General features: G+C 46.7%; 1 protein-coding gene across 1 annotated transcript in view; it reads right to left on the reverse strand.

Annotated features, from left to right (window-relative positions):
• The window catches only part of syt7a (synaptotagmin VIIa), a gene marked incomplete at its 5' end in the record, with an annotated part of 89,989 nt that overhangs the window by 20,857 nt on the left and 56,333 nt on the right, over nucleotides 1-12,799 (reverse strand). The window contains 3 exons of the mRNA XM_084059886.1: nucleotides 655-783; nucleotides 5,335-5,739; nucleotides 12,155-12,289. Coding sequence (XP_083916012.1) covers nucleotides 655-783; nucleotides 5,335-5,739; nucleotides 12,155-12,289 — 669 coding nt within the window. The remainder of the gene's footprint in view (nucleotides 1-654; nucleotides 784-5,334; nucleotides 5,740-12,154; nucleotides 12,290-12,799) is intronic.

The following is a 12,799-nucleotide window of genomic DNA, read 5'->3' on the forward strand; positions in this document are numbered from 1 at the left end:
CACAGCGGATAATGACGGGAGATGTGTGGATAGCGGGGGAGGAGGGACGAACAAATAATGACAATGATAGCGGAAGAGGGTGAGAGCATGCCATCGCAGTAACGTGAGATAATTAGCACAGTCAATTAAATAAATAAAGGGCCCACAATGTGAGACAATCCTTTTCATTTGATTGGTCAGTCATTATTCCTAAAACTGGCCAATAGGCCTGGAGTGGTGCCATGAGGACAGGTGAGGATCTAACCACAGTGATTTATGAGCTCATTACGGCTTAACAGCGAGCTCTCAAATTGCTTCATCTCTTTACAAATTTTGGCAATACAGGTATTAGTCTAGGTTTTCTGTCTGCATAATCATGGCTATCGTTGGTCACAGGGTCACCAATTATGGCTGTCATTTCGGTTTGAGAGTTTTATGTCAAACTCTGCGTCTGGTGGTACAGTACTTCAGTGCACAAAAAAAAGATGACATTTCAATATCTGAAAACACCTGTACTCTCCTTTAACCCTGTATCCAGATACTCCACATCCATTCATTTGTAACCCCATGTGCTTTCTTTCTTTCTCTCACACAGGCACACCACACACACACATGCACACACATGCACACATGCACACAAGCACACACCGAGCACTCTCATACTTTGTCTGGTACCTCTTCTCAGGAGGGGGCTCCTGATTGGCCGGCGTGGCCTGTGCTGTTTCCTGCAGGTCGGGGATATTGGCAAAGTCATCTTGCTCGGCCAAACCAATGGCCAGAGACAGCACCACCATCTTCCCTTCACTGGCTCCCGGCGGAAAAATTAAACATCACAGACAAACAAACACAGAGATAGACAAACAGAGTGAGAGAGAGAGAGAGAGAGAGAGAGAGAGAGAGAGAGAGAGAGAGAGAGAGAGAGAGAGAGAGAGAGAGAGAGAGAGAGAGAGAGAGAGAGAGAGAGAGAGAGAGAGAGAGAGAGAGAGAGAGAGAGAGAGAGAGAGAGAGAGAGAGAGAGAGAGAGAGAGAGAGAGAGAGAGAGAGAGAGAGAGAGAGAGAGAGAGAGAGACAGAGAGAGGAAAAGGACAGATACAATGGATAGAAATAGAACATAAAGGGACGCCGGGAGAAGTCAGACAATAGTACGAGGGAAAGAGAAGAGAACATGGGTCATATACAGACATCAATCAGGTGGCAGCGGCAATCAAATGATAGAAACACTGAAAAATACAGACAGCCATTAAGTGAGAGAGAGAAGGAAAACCTGAAAAATCATATATCAAAACGAGAGAAGCCGTAAGAGAGGAAATTGTCAGGAAGAGAAAATCCCCCCACCATACAGTTTCACAATAGTAAGTCCAGGATCCAGGGAAGGACATTAAGCAACAAGCCAAGTCTGAAAGGCCAAATCTATCACAACATAATGACTGTAATATGTTTGTGATGACAACAGGTGCACTCCACATTTGTCATACAATTTGTCATACAATCACCATTTTTAAAGTAATTGATGCTTTTTAGTTAATGACAGCTAATATAATATATAACAGCTTGCACATTAGCCTCTCTGCATGTCTTATGCATATGCAGGACAATGCGACAACACACGACAACACACACACACACACACACACACACACACACACACACACACACACACACACACACACACACACACACACACACACACACACACACACACACACACAGAGTACTTTATTCAGTTATTTAATATCTGCCACCTGCCTTCCCTCCAGACCTTCTAGACTCACCTTTCCCATCTAACATGGCTATCTTCCTTCTCCAGTGTTGAGATTTAATTAAACCTCATTAAGGAGATCTGGACTAATTGTTTCTATTTGAGTGTCACACAGTATCCCGAGGTGCTCTGCGTGTGTGTCAGTGTTTTCTGGGTCATTGCTCTCTCACTCCCCAAATCGCACTCTCTCCTTTCATCTTTGCATGTGAGATCCCTTTCCACTCCCCCCCCCCCACCCCACCCGCACATCCCTAGGGTTAACCAGCTTTTCCCTCCCTCATCATTCCTTCCATTCCTGTCACCCAGCATCCTTGCATCCTTAGTGTAAGCCCCTGACTGCGTTCACACTGTACCACCACTGTGAGCATGCAGCCTCAGAGGGCATAGCAAAACACAACTCAGCTTACCTCACTCCATCATTCTTGCACAGCATCAAGAGAGATTTAAGTTATTTTTGCTGCCCTATAACACTGTGTTGAATCATCTTCCCTGCTACACCTCCTAATAACTAATGGAGTGGCACTCATATGGTTAATGGAAGTGTTATGGTTATTGGATCCCTCTTCTCACTAACGGCAGTTAAATATGGGTACTTACATCCAAAGAATATTGGCAAAACACTTTACTCGGAGCGTTGTCCAACACTACAGTGTCCAATGAGAGATTGGTGAGGGGACATATAGCGACAACGCCCACATAAAACATTGACTTTGAGCCAAAAAGCCTTAAAACCAATACCCTGAGAGATTCATTTGGTCAAATGGTTCCCAAGGCCAGATATCGGTGTCATCTCTAGCAGATTCACTGAGCCATGATTCACAGGCACTGGGGTATCTAGCCAAGATTGAAATTAACTGGCTCGAACAATGGGTCATGTCTATTACAAGGCCTCTCTGTCATCAATCCACGGCAATGTTGCTGTTGCAGGATGGGATATATTACAACAATGAGCTCAATCTCACATTTACACTGACGGGTGCTAAAGTTTACTATTACGGATGATGTTCTCCCTGACCTGCTAGTGTTCGTGTTCTAGCTAGCCAGCCCCAGTGCCCGGAGAGCCTGTCAGGCACATGCAAGAGCTGAAAAAGGTTTAGTGGAAATGGAATCACTGTAAAATGGACATTAATCACATGTCACACCTTGGTGATGTCCTTCTCCGTTCGTCCCCTTCACCCCTCACATCCTCCCTCTCTCACTCCCTCCCTCCCTTCTGTTTCAGGCCCGAAGCAACAATCTATTGTGGGAGCAATGGTGCTGCCGACAGAAGATCAATGCATCAGGTTTAACACAAATCTACACACAGTTGCTTAACCCCTGTTGTTAAAGTGATGCACAGTGGCATGTTGACCGTGTGATATACAGTACAGTACGCACACATGGCACGCAAGTCGGGAGCAGAAATAACAGCCCAACGTTGCAATTATACATTAGCATAAACGTGAGTGAGGAAAGATGTTGCAAACACACAACAGGCTTCCTGGCTTTGGTCTCCCAAGCAGGGGTCTTCAAGAATCATTCCAAAGGACAACTCAGTAATAACACTATATAATTGAGCAGTATGATTGGAATATCAAGTATATCATCATGACTCATTATGGCACATGCCTCAGAAATATTATAAACACTGGCACTATCCTCCTAAGACAATTGCACAAGCTATGCTCAATGCCATCCAAACAGATGTTACTGTTTAACAGAGCGTGCACACTAAAAATCTGTTAATTTGACTCTGAGAAAGTACAAATGTAATCAAATGGACACCGTAAGGGTCCATTTGATGACATTTGTAAACTCTCAGAGTTACAAATGGATAAATAAACACTGAAGAAATTGCTGTGTGGTATAAACACAGAAACGCTTGACACTTCGATCATGTTTTGAAATTAGGGAAAAGAACGCCGCCATTGACAGATTGCATAAAATGCTCCAAAATGGAGGCTCTTTTTAATTAACTCCACAGCCTAACTAATAACAGTGCCGTTGTGTATCCACACACAAAAACAATCGCCCCGGATGTATTCATCCATTTAAGATTCAATTTTGATTGAGATTTAAAGGGATCATAAAGTATCAGTCAAGTAAAGACAATAATAAATTCCTAATCAACGGCACGCATTCTGGTTAATATCTGTGAGATATATATAGCATTAGATCTGTACCCTATCCACTCACAGGGCTTTGTGCTGAGTGACAGATGCTTGTCTCTACAACCTCATCTATATTTATTAATTTGTTCTGATGCATTGAAATCCAACCTCTGGCCTCCTCCCCTGGCTTCATCTTCATCGTCTACCCTGCAACTAGGCCTATTATGTATATCGTCACTGTCCCCATTTCTTTGGTTGTTTCTATTAACATCTACATAGGAATTATATTAATTAACATATGTTAACCAGAGAGAAGTCGCCTGCCTTCTGATTTCAACGCGTTTCCAATCTATTTCTAACCAACCTGACATCATACTGTTTCAAGTTCTTAATAGTCTTCATGGGTATGTTAATGGTTGGATGAATCCTTTAATTTGCATTGTTCCTTAAATTGTCATAACATTATTAATATTTCCCATGATAAATAGAAATTGTTGCTACATTAGCTACAGTCAACAGTGAGGTCATGCGCTAGTGCATGTGAATTGGAGAAGGAAATCGACATCAAGTGAGTTTGATGGAGGTGCAAACAAAGGTGCTTCTTGCGTGGATTTGGCGTCCTGTCTAAGATGGTGGTTATTCAAGGTCCCTGCATTGTAACCATAGTTTTGTGCTAGGACAGAAATAGAACTCACTGTATACAATCCATCTCACAAACGCAAAGCTGATGCACCTCCAAGACAATGGTAGACGTGTGTCTCAAAGAATAACATAATTGATTATAGCCTATGTTTATTGTTGATTTTCCAAATTATTCCGAGAACAGCGTTGCATTGGACAATGCGTTGCATTGGAGATAGTATGACTGAGGAGAGGCCGAGATCAGCAACAAGTCTGGTTCTATTGACGTGTACACTCTCCGAGTCACACACACACACACACACACACACACACACACACACACACACACACACACACACACACACACACACACACGCACACACACGCACACGCACACACACGCACACGCACACGCACACACACACACGCACACACACGCACACACACACACAAGCACACACGCAAGCATACACATGCCACAATGTAGAGTGTCGTTCTGCATTATGAGGAAAAAAGTAATATCCTTCCCTGGCTATCAGATGCACAGTGAACACCAACTAATAAATGCAGTGATATTTGGGAGCTGAAGAAAAAACAAAACAACCACAACACAGAATATAGAAGATGACGGACAGTTAACATTCATAAGGAGGAAAGACTATGCAATATTTCACTATCGACTGAAAAAGCAGATTGGTAAATTATTCAACGATGGTGCATAAACATCTAAACAAACACTTCAGGCAAGTTTCTCAAACACAGGCGAGCATATACTGTAGCATACACACAGCAAGAGACACAGGACAGGAAGAGACTTCCAAGCATCTGACAGCACACAAGACTCACAAAGACGTTGCGGGGAGAAAAAAAGGCAGGAAGACTCACAGGAAGGACTTCACATCCAGGCCTCGTGTTTTGATCTGCCCCATCATGTGATCCCAGCTTCCAGGATCGCCCGGCGGGCGCCCCCCCGCAACGCCTCCCCTGTGGCGGGAGGCGCCTGCCCCTCCCGGGCTGCCCCGGGCACCGCGGGGTGCCACCCCACGCATGCCTGTGCCACCGCCCCCGCCCCCGTCTCCTCCTGCTCCCCCTGGACCCCCGCCTGCCCCGGCCTGGCCAGGTGCGGTGTGCAACTGTCCCAGGCTCTGGGAGGTGGTGGGGGGCTGGCTGAGGGCCGGGTGGATGAGGGGCTGCTGCAGGCTCTGCTGGCGCAGCAGCGTGCGAGGCCGGGCCAGCCCCGAGGGCATGCGCTCCAGCGTGGATGGCGGGGACAGCACAGAGTCCCCGAAGCTGGGAGGGCAAAGGAGCAGGGAGGGCAGGGAGCGTGAGGAGGGGCGTGGTCGGCAGAAGATGGGGCGGTGTAGGGGGGGCGGTGAGGTGGGAGAGATTCGGGGAGTGGGAGGAGGAGTAGACATAGCAGGGGTAGACGGGACAGGAGTGGAGAGGTTGGGGAGCGGGGGACAGTCATCGGAAAGGAGGGGAGGGGATACGGGGCAGTAGGGAAGGGGAGCCATGGAGGTCAGGTTCACGTCAGGATGGGCACACGATGCCACGTCCACGCAGGGAGGAGATGGCGGCGAAGAGGTGGTGACGTGGAGGGCGGGTTTCGGAGAGGAGGCAGGGATGGAGGAGGAGGAGGGGGGAGTAGGAGAGCGGGGAGGAGGAGAGAGGAGGAGGAGGAGAGAGAAAGAAAGCAACGTGAGGCAGCAGCAGTAACAGCAGTAGCAGACATAGCAGTAGAAGGTGCAGCCTGAGTTATCGCTGTGAGTCGCGTGCCTGTCGTGGGGCTGCGTCGGGCAGCTCTGCGCGCCTGCTGCTGCTGCGTGCGTCTGTGTCGGAGGACGCGCACGTGCCTCGCGCGCCTTCTGAGCATGCAGTTTGCGTGTGGCCGACGTGGTCCGTGGGGGCGGCGGGCGGATGTGCACCGGCGTCCGTACAGGTGCGGAGCGGCTGCGCACGCCTCTGGCCACGTGGGTCGTGGATTTGCAGCTGCCGGCTCTTCCCACCGAGGGCTTTTTGGCCTGATCGGAAATTCCCATGTCCTCCTCTCGTCTCCTCTTGCTTTTTACTTTTTACCTCCGTACGTTCCTCCTTTCTCTCGAAATCTTTTTAAATACATGCCGTACCTCTAGAGACATCCCCAGCCAGCCAACCAAGTCCTACACAGTCTCCCTCCCTCACTCAGCCTCTCATTTTCCACCCTATCCCCTCCCCTTCACAAACACTGCTCGTCAGTAACTTTCTCAGAGGCTTCACAACTCACTCACTCACTCCGACATCAGCCAGAAAGGCACGACTACGCTAATGTTCGAGTTCAATAATGATCGCTAACGGCAGGCATACATTGTTCAGCTGGGTTGACTGGGAACATAGTTTCCTGTATCATGTTCTTTTGTTATGCTTTCCCAACCCACTAAATATATCCTCCTCCTCAGAGATCGCCCCGTAATCCAGGGTATCGGAATTAGGTCATGAGAGTGCTATTCACATCAGTTAGAAGCAGCTCCACTCTGTTGTGCATTACTTCATCTAATGCAGTTTTACGCGAGGCTTTCAGCCTCATCAATCCTATCAATCCTACTTAACCACTGTACAAAAGTTCAAAAGTGTAAAGCGAGGTTACACCCCCCAAAAAATCAAGACTGTTTATGGGGCAAAGTAAAAGAGGAGAGGAAGCTGGGTGGCTTTGCAGGGTGATAAAAGGGGCGGGGAGGAGATGGATGGGAGGAGAGAGAAAACAGAAAGATGGGACAGATAAGAGAGGAGTGTAGGAGAGAGACAAGAGAGAAAATGGGGTGTGAGACACAGGCACAAGAGACAGAGACACTTACATCAGCCTGAAAATAGAATCCAATTATAGACAGGGGGCAAAGAGAAAGAAAGATGAGAGGAGGAGGAGAGAAGCAGGGAAGGCAGAGTGAGAGAGAGATAGTGAAGGGAGTAAATGTGTTGTGGGTTGGGGGGGGGGGGATCACAGACAACGAGGTGCTAAAGAAAGGTGCAAAAGAAGAGGAACTGAAAATTAGCTGCCTCGTTTTGTGAAACGCCAGATATAGTCCCTATAAGAGCATTGCTTTGGAGGAGAGGAGAGCACGGGAATCTGCACTCAGCATTCACATGCCTTTTTCAGCACTAATTGGTCAATTGAAAGACTCATGGGAGCTCATTTCTGCAGTAGTTATTTCAGTTGAGAACTTTCATTTGGATTTTGCTATATGTGAAAATGTGATTGATACTTAAATTGTGTTTCCGTATATATCAGCTGTAGGTGTGATTAGTCAGGCCACATACTGTAAAGGGGGGCACATGCTACCGGTGGTTTGAAGACTACAACATGACGTCACTGAGCCGTGGTGATAAGCGACTCACCGCTCACCCCAACACATCTCTCTGTTTTTACTAACCGACATCACCGGACTATGAGCGCCTAGTATAATAATCACCTTTTAGGTGAAAACGTTTCCACATAAAAGGTGAAAGGGTGATAACCTAAAATGGTAGCATGCAGCCACCATAAAAAAAGACAATAAAACACATTCTCCTTGCCTTGTAACTCAGCATGGTGTGCAGCCCTGTGTCAGCTGTGGATGTGAGTCAGTGATACAGCACCAGAAGCTATTGTCAGCTTGCCACGCTCACATGTATTTTTCAACACGTTCCTCCCAGTCAACACAGCTCATTGACACCAACACACACCTGGACACCTGGGCTCCAGTCATGCAGCTCATCTAACCTGCCAGTACTGTATGTCTCACCGGCAGCCAAATGAGAACTCGCAACTGATAGGACCAATCACAGCTGCCATGGCTGTGAACAATGACTTGGATATGAATCACGTGCGCTTTGGAAATGATGTGTTATTTCTATCCGGTTGTGCATGACATTATTCACAGACTCGTCTCTGCACTCACTTGCTGGGTCTCAGTCCTCCGGACTGCATGTGGCTCTGGACGGTCTGCCACCTCCCGGCCTTTGCGCCGTCTGCCACATCGCTCTTCGCACTGTCGCTTCGACAGGGACCCCCCCCATCATCCCCGTGCCCAACCGCTGCCCCTTTCTGTCCCCCCGACACCGTCCCGCTGAGAGAGAGAGTGTTGGGGGGAACACCGTCAGGGTGGCACGATTGTGGCAGGGGAGGAGAGAGGAGAAAAAACACCCAGGAGGATCACAGAGAGAGAGAGAGAGAGACACACAGGGAGATAAATATTGAGAAACCACATGGCCAACGAGGCAAAGAAAGATGTGTCGAGTGTGAGAAGGAGGGAGGTCTACTTTTTCCAGGCCAAGAGACAGGGAGGTGGGGTAAAAAGAGCCCAGTTTGGAGGGAGGAAAGGAAGGAAGGAGGGAGGGATGGAAGAGGGGGTGATAGAAAAAGGACAGGGGGTATTCACTGGGAGCCTGTGGAGGGTGGAATACCAGCAAGGGGTCACTGTCCTCTGGGCCGTAGGATGACTACTGGAGCATGCTGCCCATATGCACTTGTAGGGACCAGCACGAGACGGTGTGCTGCTGGTTTAACACGCACTTGAGCTCTTGAAACAGCACCGTTATTCAGGACAATGTAATGGCTGAATCTCTGAGGGAGAGAGGGGAGGACTGGCTACAGCTCCCCCACAAACAGAACAGACAAACCATTCAGTCCTCCAAGGTGACATTCATTGAAATACAGGTGCATCTGCTGCGTTAGTACAGCAGAAGTGATCCAAATACTACTCTTGAGAATGGCTTCAATTCTATTTTTAGATGCTGAGTCTGCTGTACTACTGTGTAGGGGTTTATTTGTCACTCGATCGCCACCTGGCATCAATAGGGTGGTAAAGTAATGCAATGCGTCAGGAACGCATGGGAATTACACATTTACAGTTGCTGAAAGAAACAGGATCTATTGATTGTCAGTCCAGTTGTCTGCAGGAGGAAACTAGATAATAATCAGGTGGTCGCTGTTATTTCTTAGGTCTACCTAAAGAAGTGTACGTTCATATTCGTCATAGGCCTATAATGCTCTAAATTGGGAGAATATAGTTGTGTGTCAGTGATTGTGCGTGGGGGGGTTTAAATGACATGTCTTAGTTGACACCAACGATGATCAAAAATATAGCACAGTAGTGCCCTCTGGTGACACCACTGCCATGCATTAATATGTATAAAAGTGCACAGGGAGACAAAAGAGACATGAGGCGTGCAGCAGAGACAAGAGAGAACCTGGTAGTCTAGTACTGCAAGACAGGGATTAGGGGGGAAAACACACTTGCATGTCCCTTTGGGAAGGTCGCCCTCCTTTCTTATATAAATTCCTGACCAATTGACCTGTCTCAACACGTAGCAAAGACATCAATCCCCACAAGACTCTGCCGGAGCGACAGTTGGAGCAGGAAAGGAGCGAACCGCGGGCCTCATTTGCGCAGTCAACTACAAAGGTGACTGTCATTACTCTCCAACTACAAGCGCAGAATACCACAAGTCATCTGGAATGCTTCAGAATGCACCCACCTGATGCCTCTGTGTACTGTACTGTACTGTACTGTACTGTACTGTACTGTACGTGCATTTGACAGTTCAATAGTTGACTGCTGGAATGCTAAATTTATGAGAGAAAAACAGACAGACTATGATTCATATCAGCTATTACCGGTACTTAAAAACATGGCATACTACCAGCCATTTAAAATCATGATAATGATTTACCTTAGTGTCACAGCCAGTGGTGATGTTTGCCACACATGTTCAATATTGAACAATTGTCGGTATTGAATGTCAAAACCCAAACATTTAATTCATTATAGTGAATAGGTATTTTATAATGAGGCCCGATGTTGCTACAAAGATTGAAAGCTGCTGATATCAGCAGGAATCCCTTCCCCTGTTGTTTGTTGGCGCTGACCTCAGGTGTATATTACTGTAGCTTGCTTGGATTTAGGAGGTCAATCTCTGCAACTCCTCTCCCCATCTCTCGTGGCTTAATAACATTCTACACAATCTTTTCCGTCTTTTAATTGAATGGCAAACTCATTACAGTATCTTATCGGGATCATGGCAACAATATCTCCCACTATCTAACACAAGCAGTTTTTAATGATCTGAGCCAGTGTCCACTTTCTACCAGTGGACCGCAGCAAAATAGCTTATGGGGAGGACAGAGACAATCGAAAGACAAATTTATGAGCCCTAAATCACACCCAGGGGGTGTATCCAGGGGGGTATTTTCAAGGACAACGAATTTGGAAGGAGGAGTCTGGAGATCAGCAGCCATCATCTTCAGGCAGAGTTTTCATACAGTGGCAACTGAGTTGTTATGTTGCGTTAACAAGAAACTGATGAAAAATAAATAAATCAGTAGGCTAAACTCATGGCATCAAGCAAATGTTTCTGTACCTACAGTTTGCATATATTATAAAGGACACAGAAAAATGCAGTTACAGTGCGAGAACACATCAGACATTAGCATTGAAGGGGATCAGGAGAGGAGCCATGACAGATGGAACAGCCTTAAACCATAGGTGAACACTGGTGACCACATTAGTGCCTAGCGTAACGGTCAACCCTCCACAACCACATCGACAGCCACTGAAACTTTCAGTTGACACACAGAGAGAAGGTATAGGAAGGTAAACAGACAGACAGAGACAGATAGAAGAAAGATAGATGTCATGTTAAAGCATACACCTATATTTGCAGAAGGGGTGGGGAGTTACGAGTGCCACAAGGGTTGTCCGTCTCCATGGGAGTCTCCATGGGAGAAAGGTGAAAGATGGTAAAGTTAGAGGTTAGGAGTTAGTGGGCTGACAGGGCTGTAGGGACTGGGGGGCATCAGAACATGCACGCCTCTACATCCATTAAAAGGTCAGAGGACTTGAGCAGTAGGGGTATAATTAGCAGTGAGTGGGTTGGATGAGTTTTGCTGCTGTGTTTTTAGGAATAGGCTGAATGTCTGTGATAGGGATGCTGTAATGTGTGCATGACATTTCCCTTCACTCCCATTTCCCACATAGATTATGAGCAATCATGGCTAACGATTTAGTAGCTCCCCGTGTGTATACAATAAGCCATATTAGATGGCTTATTGTTTCTGTCGTTGGTGGAGATCAAGAAAAGAAATGCAAGATTATGAAACAAGGTGGATGTGATTTAACCTGGCAGGGCTTATAAAAATCCATTTTTATATAACGCAGTATGTGTCATAGTGCTTAGACTCTTCATATGATGAATGGCATGGTAGAGGAAGGGAGGGGGGAGAGAAGGAGAGAGGGAAGGAGATGATGAGGGGATGACAGGAGAGGAAGGAGAGGTTAGAGAAGGGCTGGGCGATATGACTTCAAATCAATATCACAACTATTTCTAACTTTTGCCTCGATTATGATTGATTGTGCGATAATAAAAATAAAATAATGAAAAAAGCAGATCTACAAGCTCACAATGTGCCGCACTGTGACGCGGTGAGCTTGTAGATAGGCTATTTTCATTATCATTTCTTGTTATTTTACTACCACCATTGTAGCCTACAAGGAAGCATAATACAGGGTAAAGTGGTTAATCAGACTAATCAATTTAGTCGATTAGTTGATGTAATGCTATTGGCTCTAAAAATCAGTTTAAATATATTTTGGGTTAATTGCCCAGCCCTTGGTGAAGGGGTGCCCCCGCCTCATTACAGCCCTGCTTGGGTGGGTGGGGGGGAGTCTCTTACCAGCGCTGGATCAAGACTCACTTGAACGTGAGGCGAGGATCTCCGTATGGGGCATAGGGAGAAATGTTTAGTAGGAACTCCTTGGGCGGATAGGAGCTCCACCTCTGCTGCACTGTGCTGCTGTCATTGTTATTCCAAAAGTCTCTGTCTAGTTCACTGCGGCCAGAGAGAGAGACAGGTCAGAGCAACACAACCATGGAACAGGCACTGACTGACCCTTCACAACGGGCGAATCACACACACAGGTTCTTCTCGGCTTGTGAGGAGGGAAGTCGGTCTAAACAGCCGGCGCTCAGCAGGACCCCATGAACTTCTTATAGTGAAGTGATCAAATCATAGTAGAACAATTTAGAAAACAAAAACAGGGGGTTCTGAAGAGCCGTTTCACAATGTGCTGTCGCATAGACGAGAGACAAGGAGAGAAAAGATCATCGTCTAAGCAACATACTGTACAACATACAATTACATTCTGTTCATCCGGCAACGTCAGCACTGTCAAAATACATTTCGGTAAGCATGGAGACATCTGGCTCAGTCACCCTTGAGTGTGAAAAGTGAGAAAGCATGACAAAGCGTAAGACCCAAAGGCAGAGAGGTAAACCACAGACACAGAGGAGGAAGAGGTGAGCAGAATCACTGATGTCAGAAGAGTCACACAGCGGTGGC

This window comes from Gymnoscopelus microlampas (genome assembly GCF_963454915.1).
Source record: "Gymnoscopelus microlampas genome assembly, chromosome: 6".
NCBI lineage: Eukaryota > Metazoa > Chordata > Actinopteri > Myctophiformes > Myctophidae > Gymnoscopelus > Gymnoscopelus microlampas.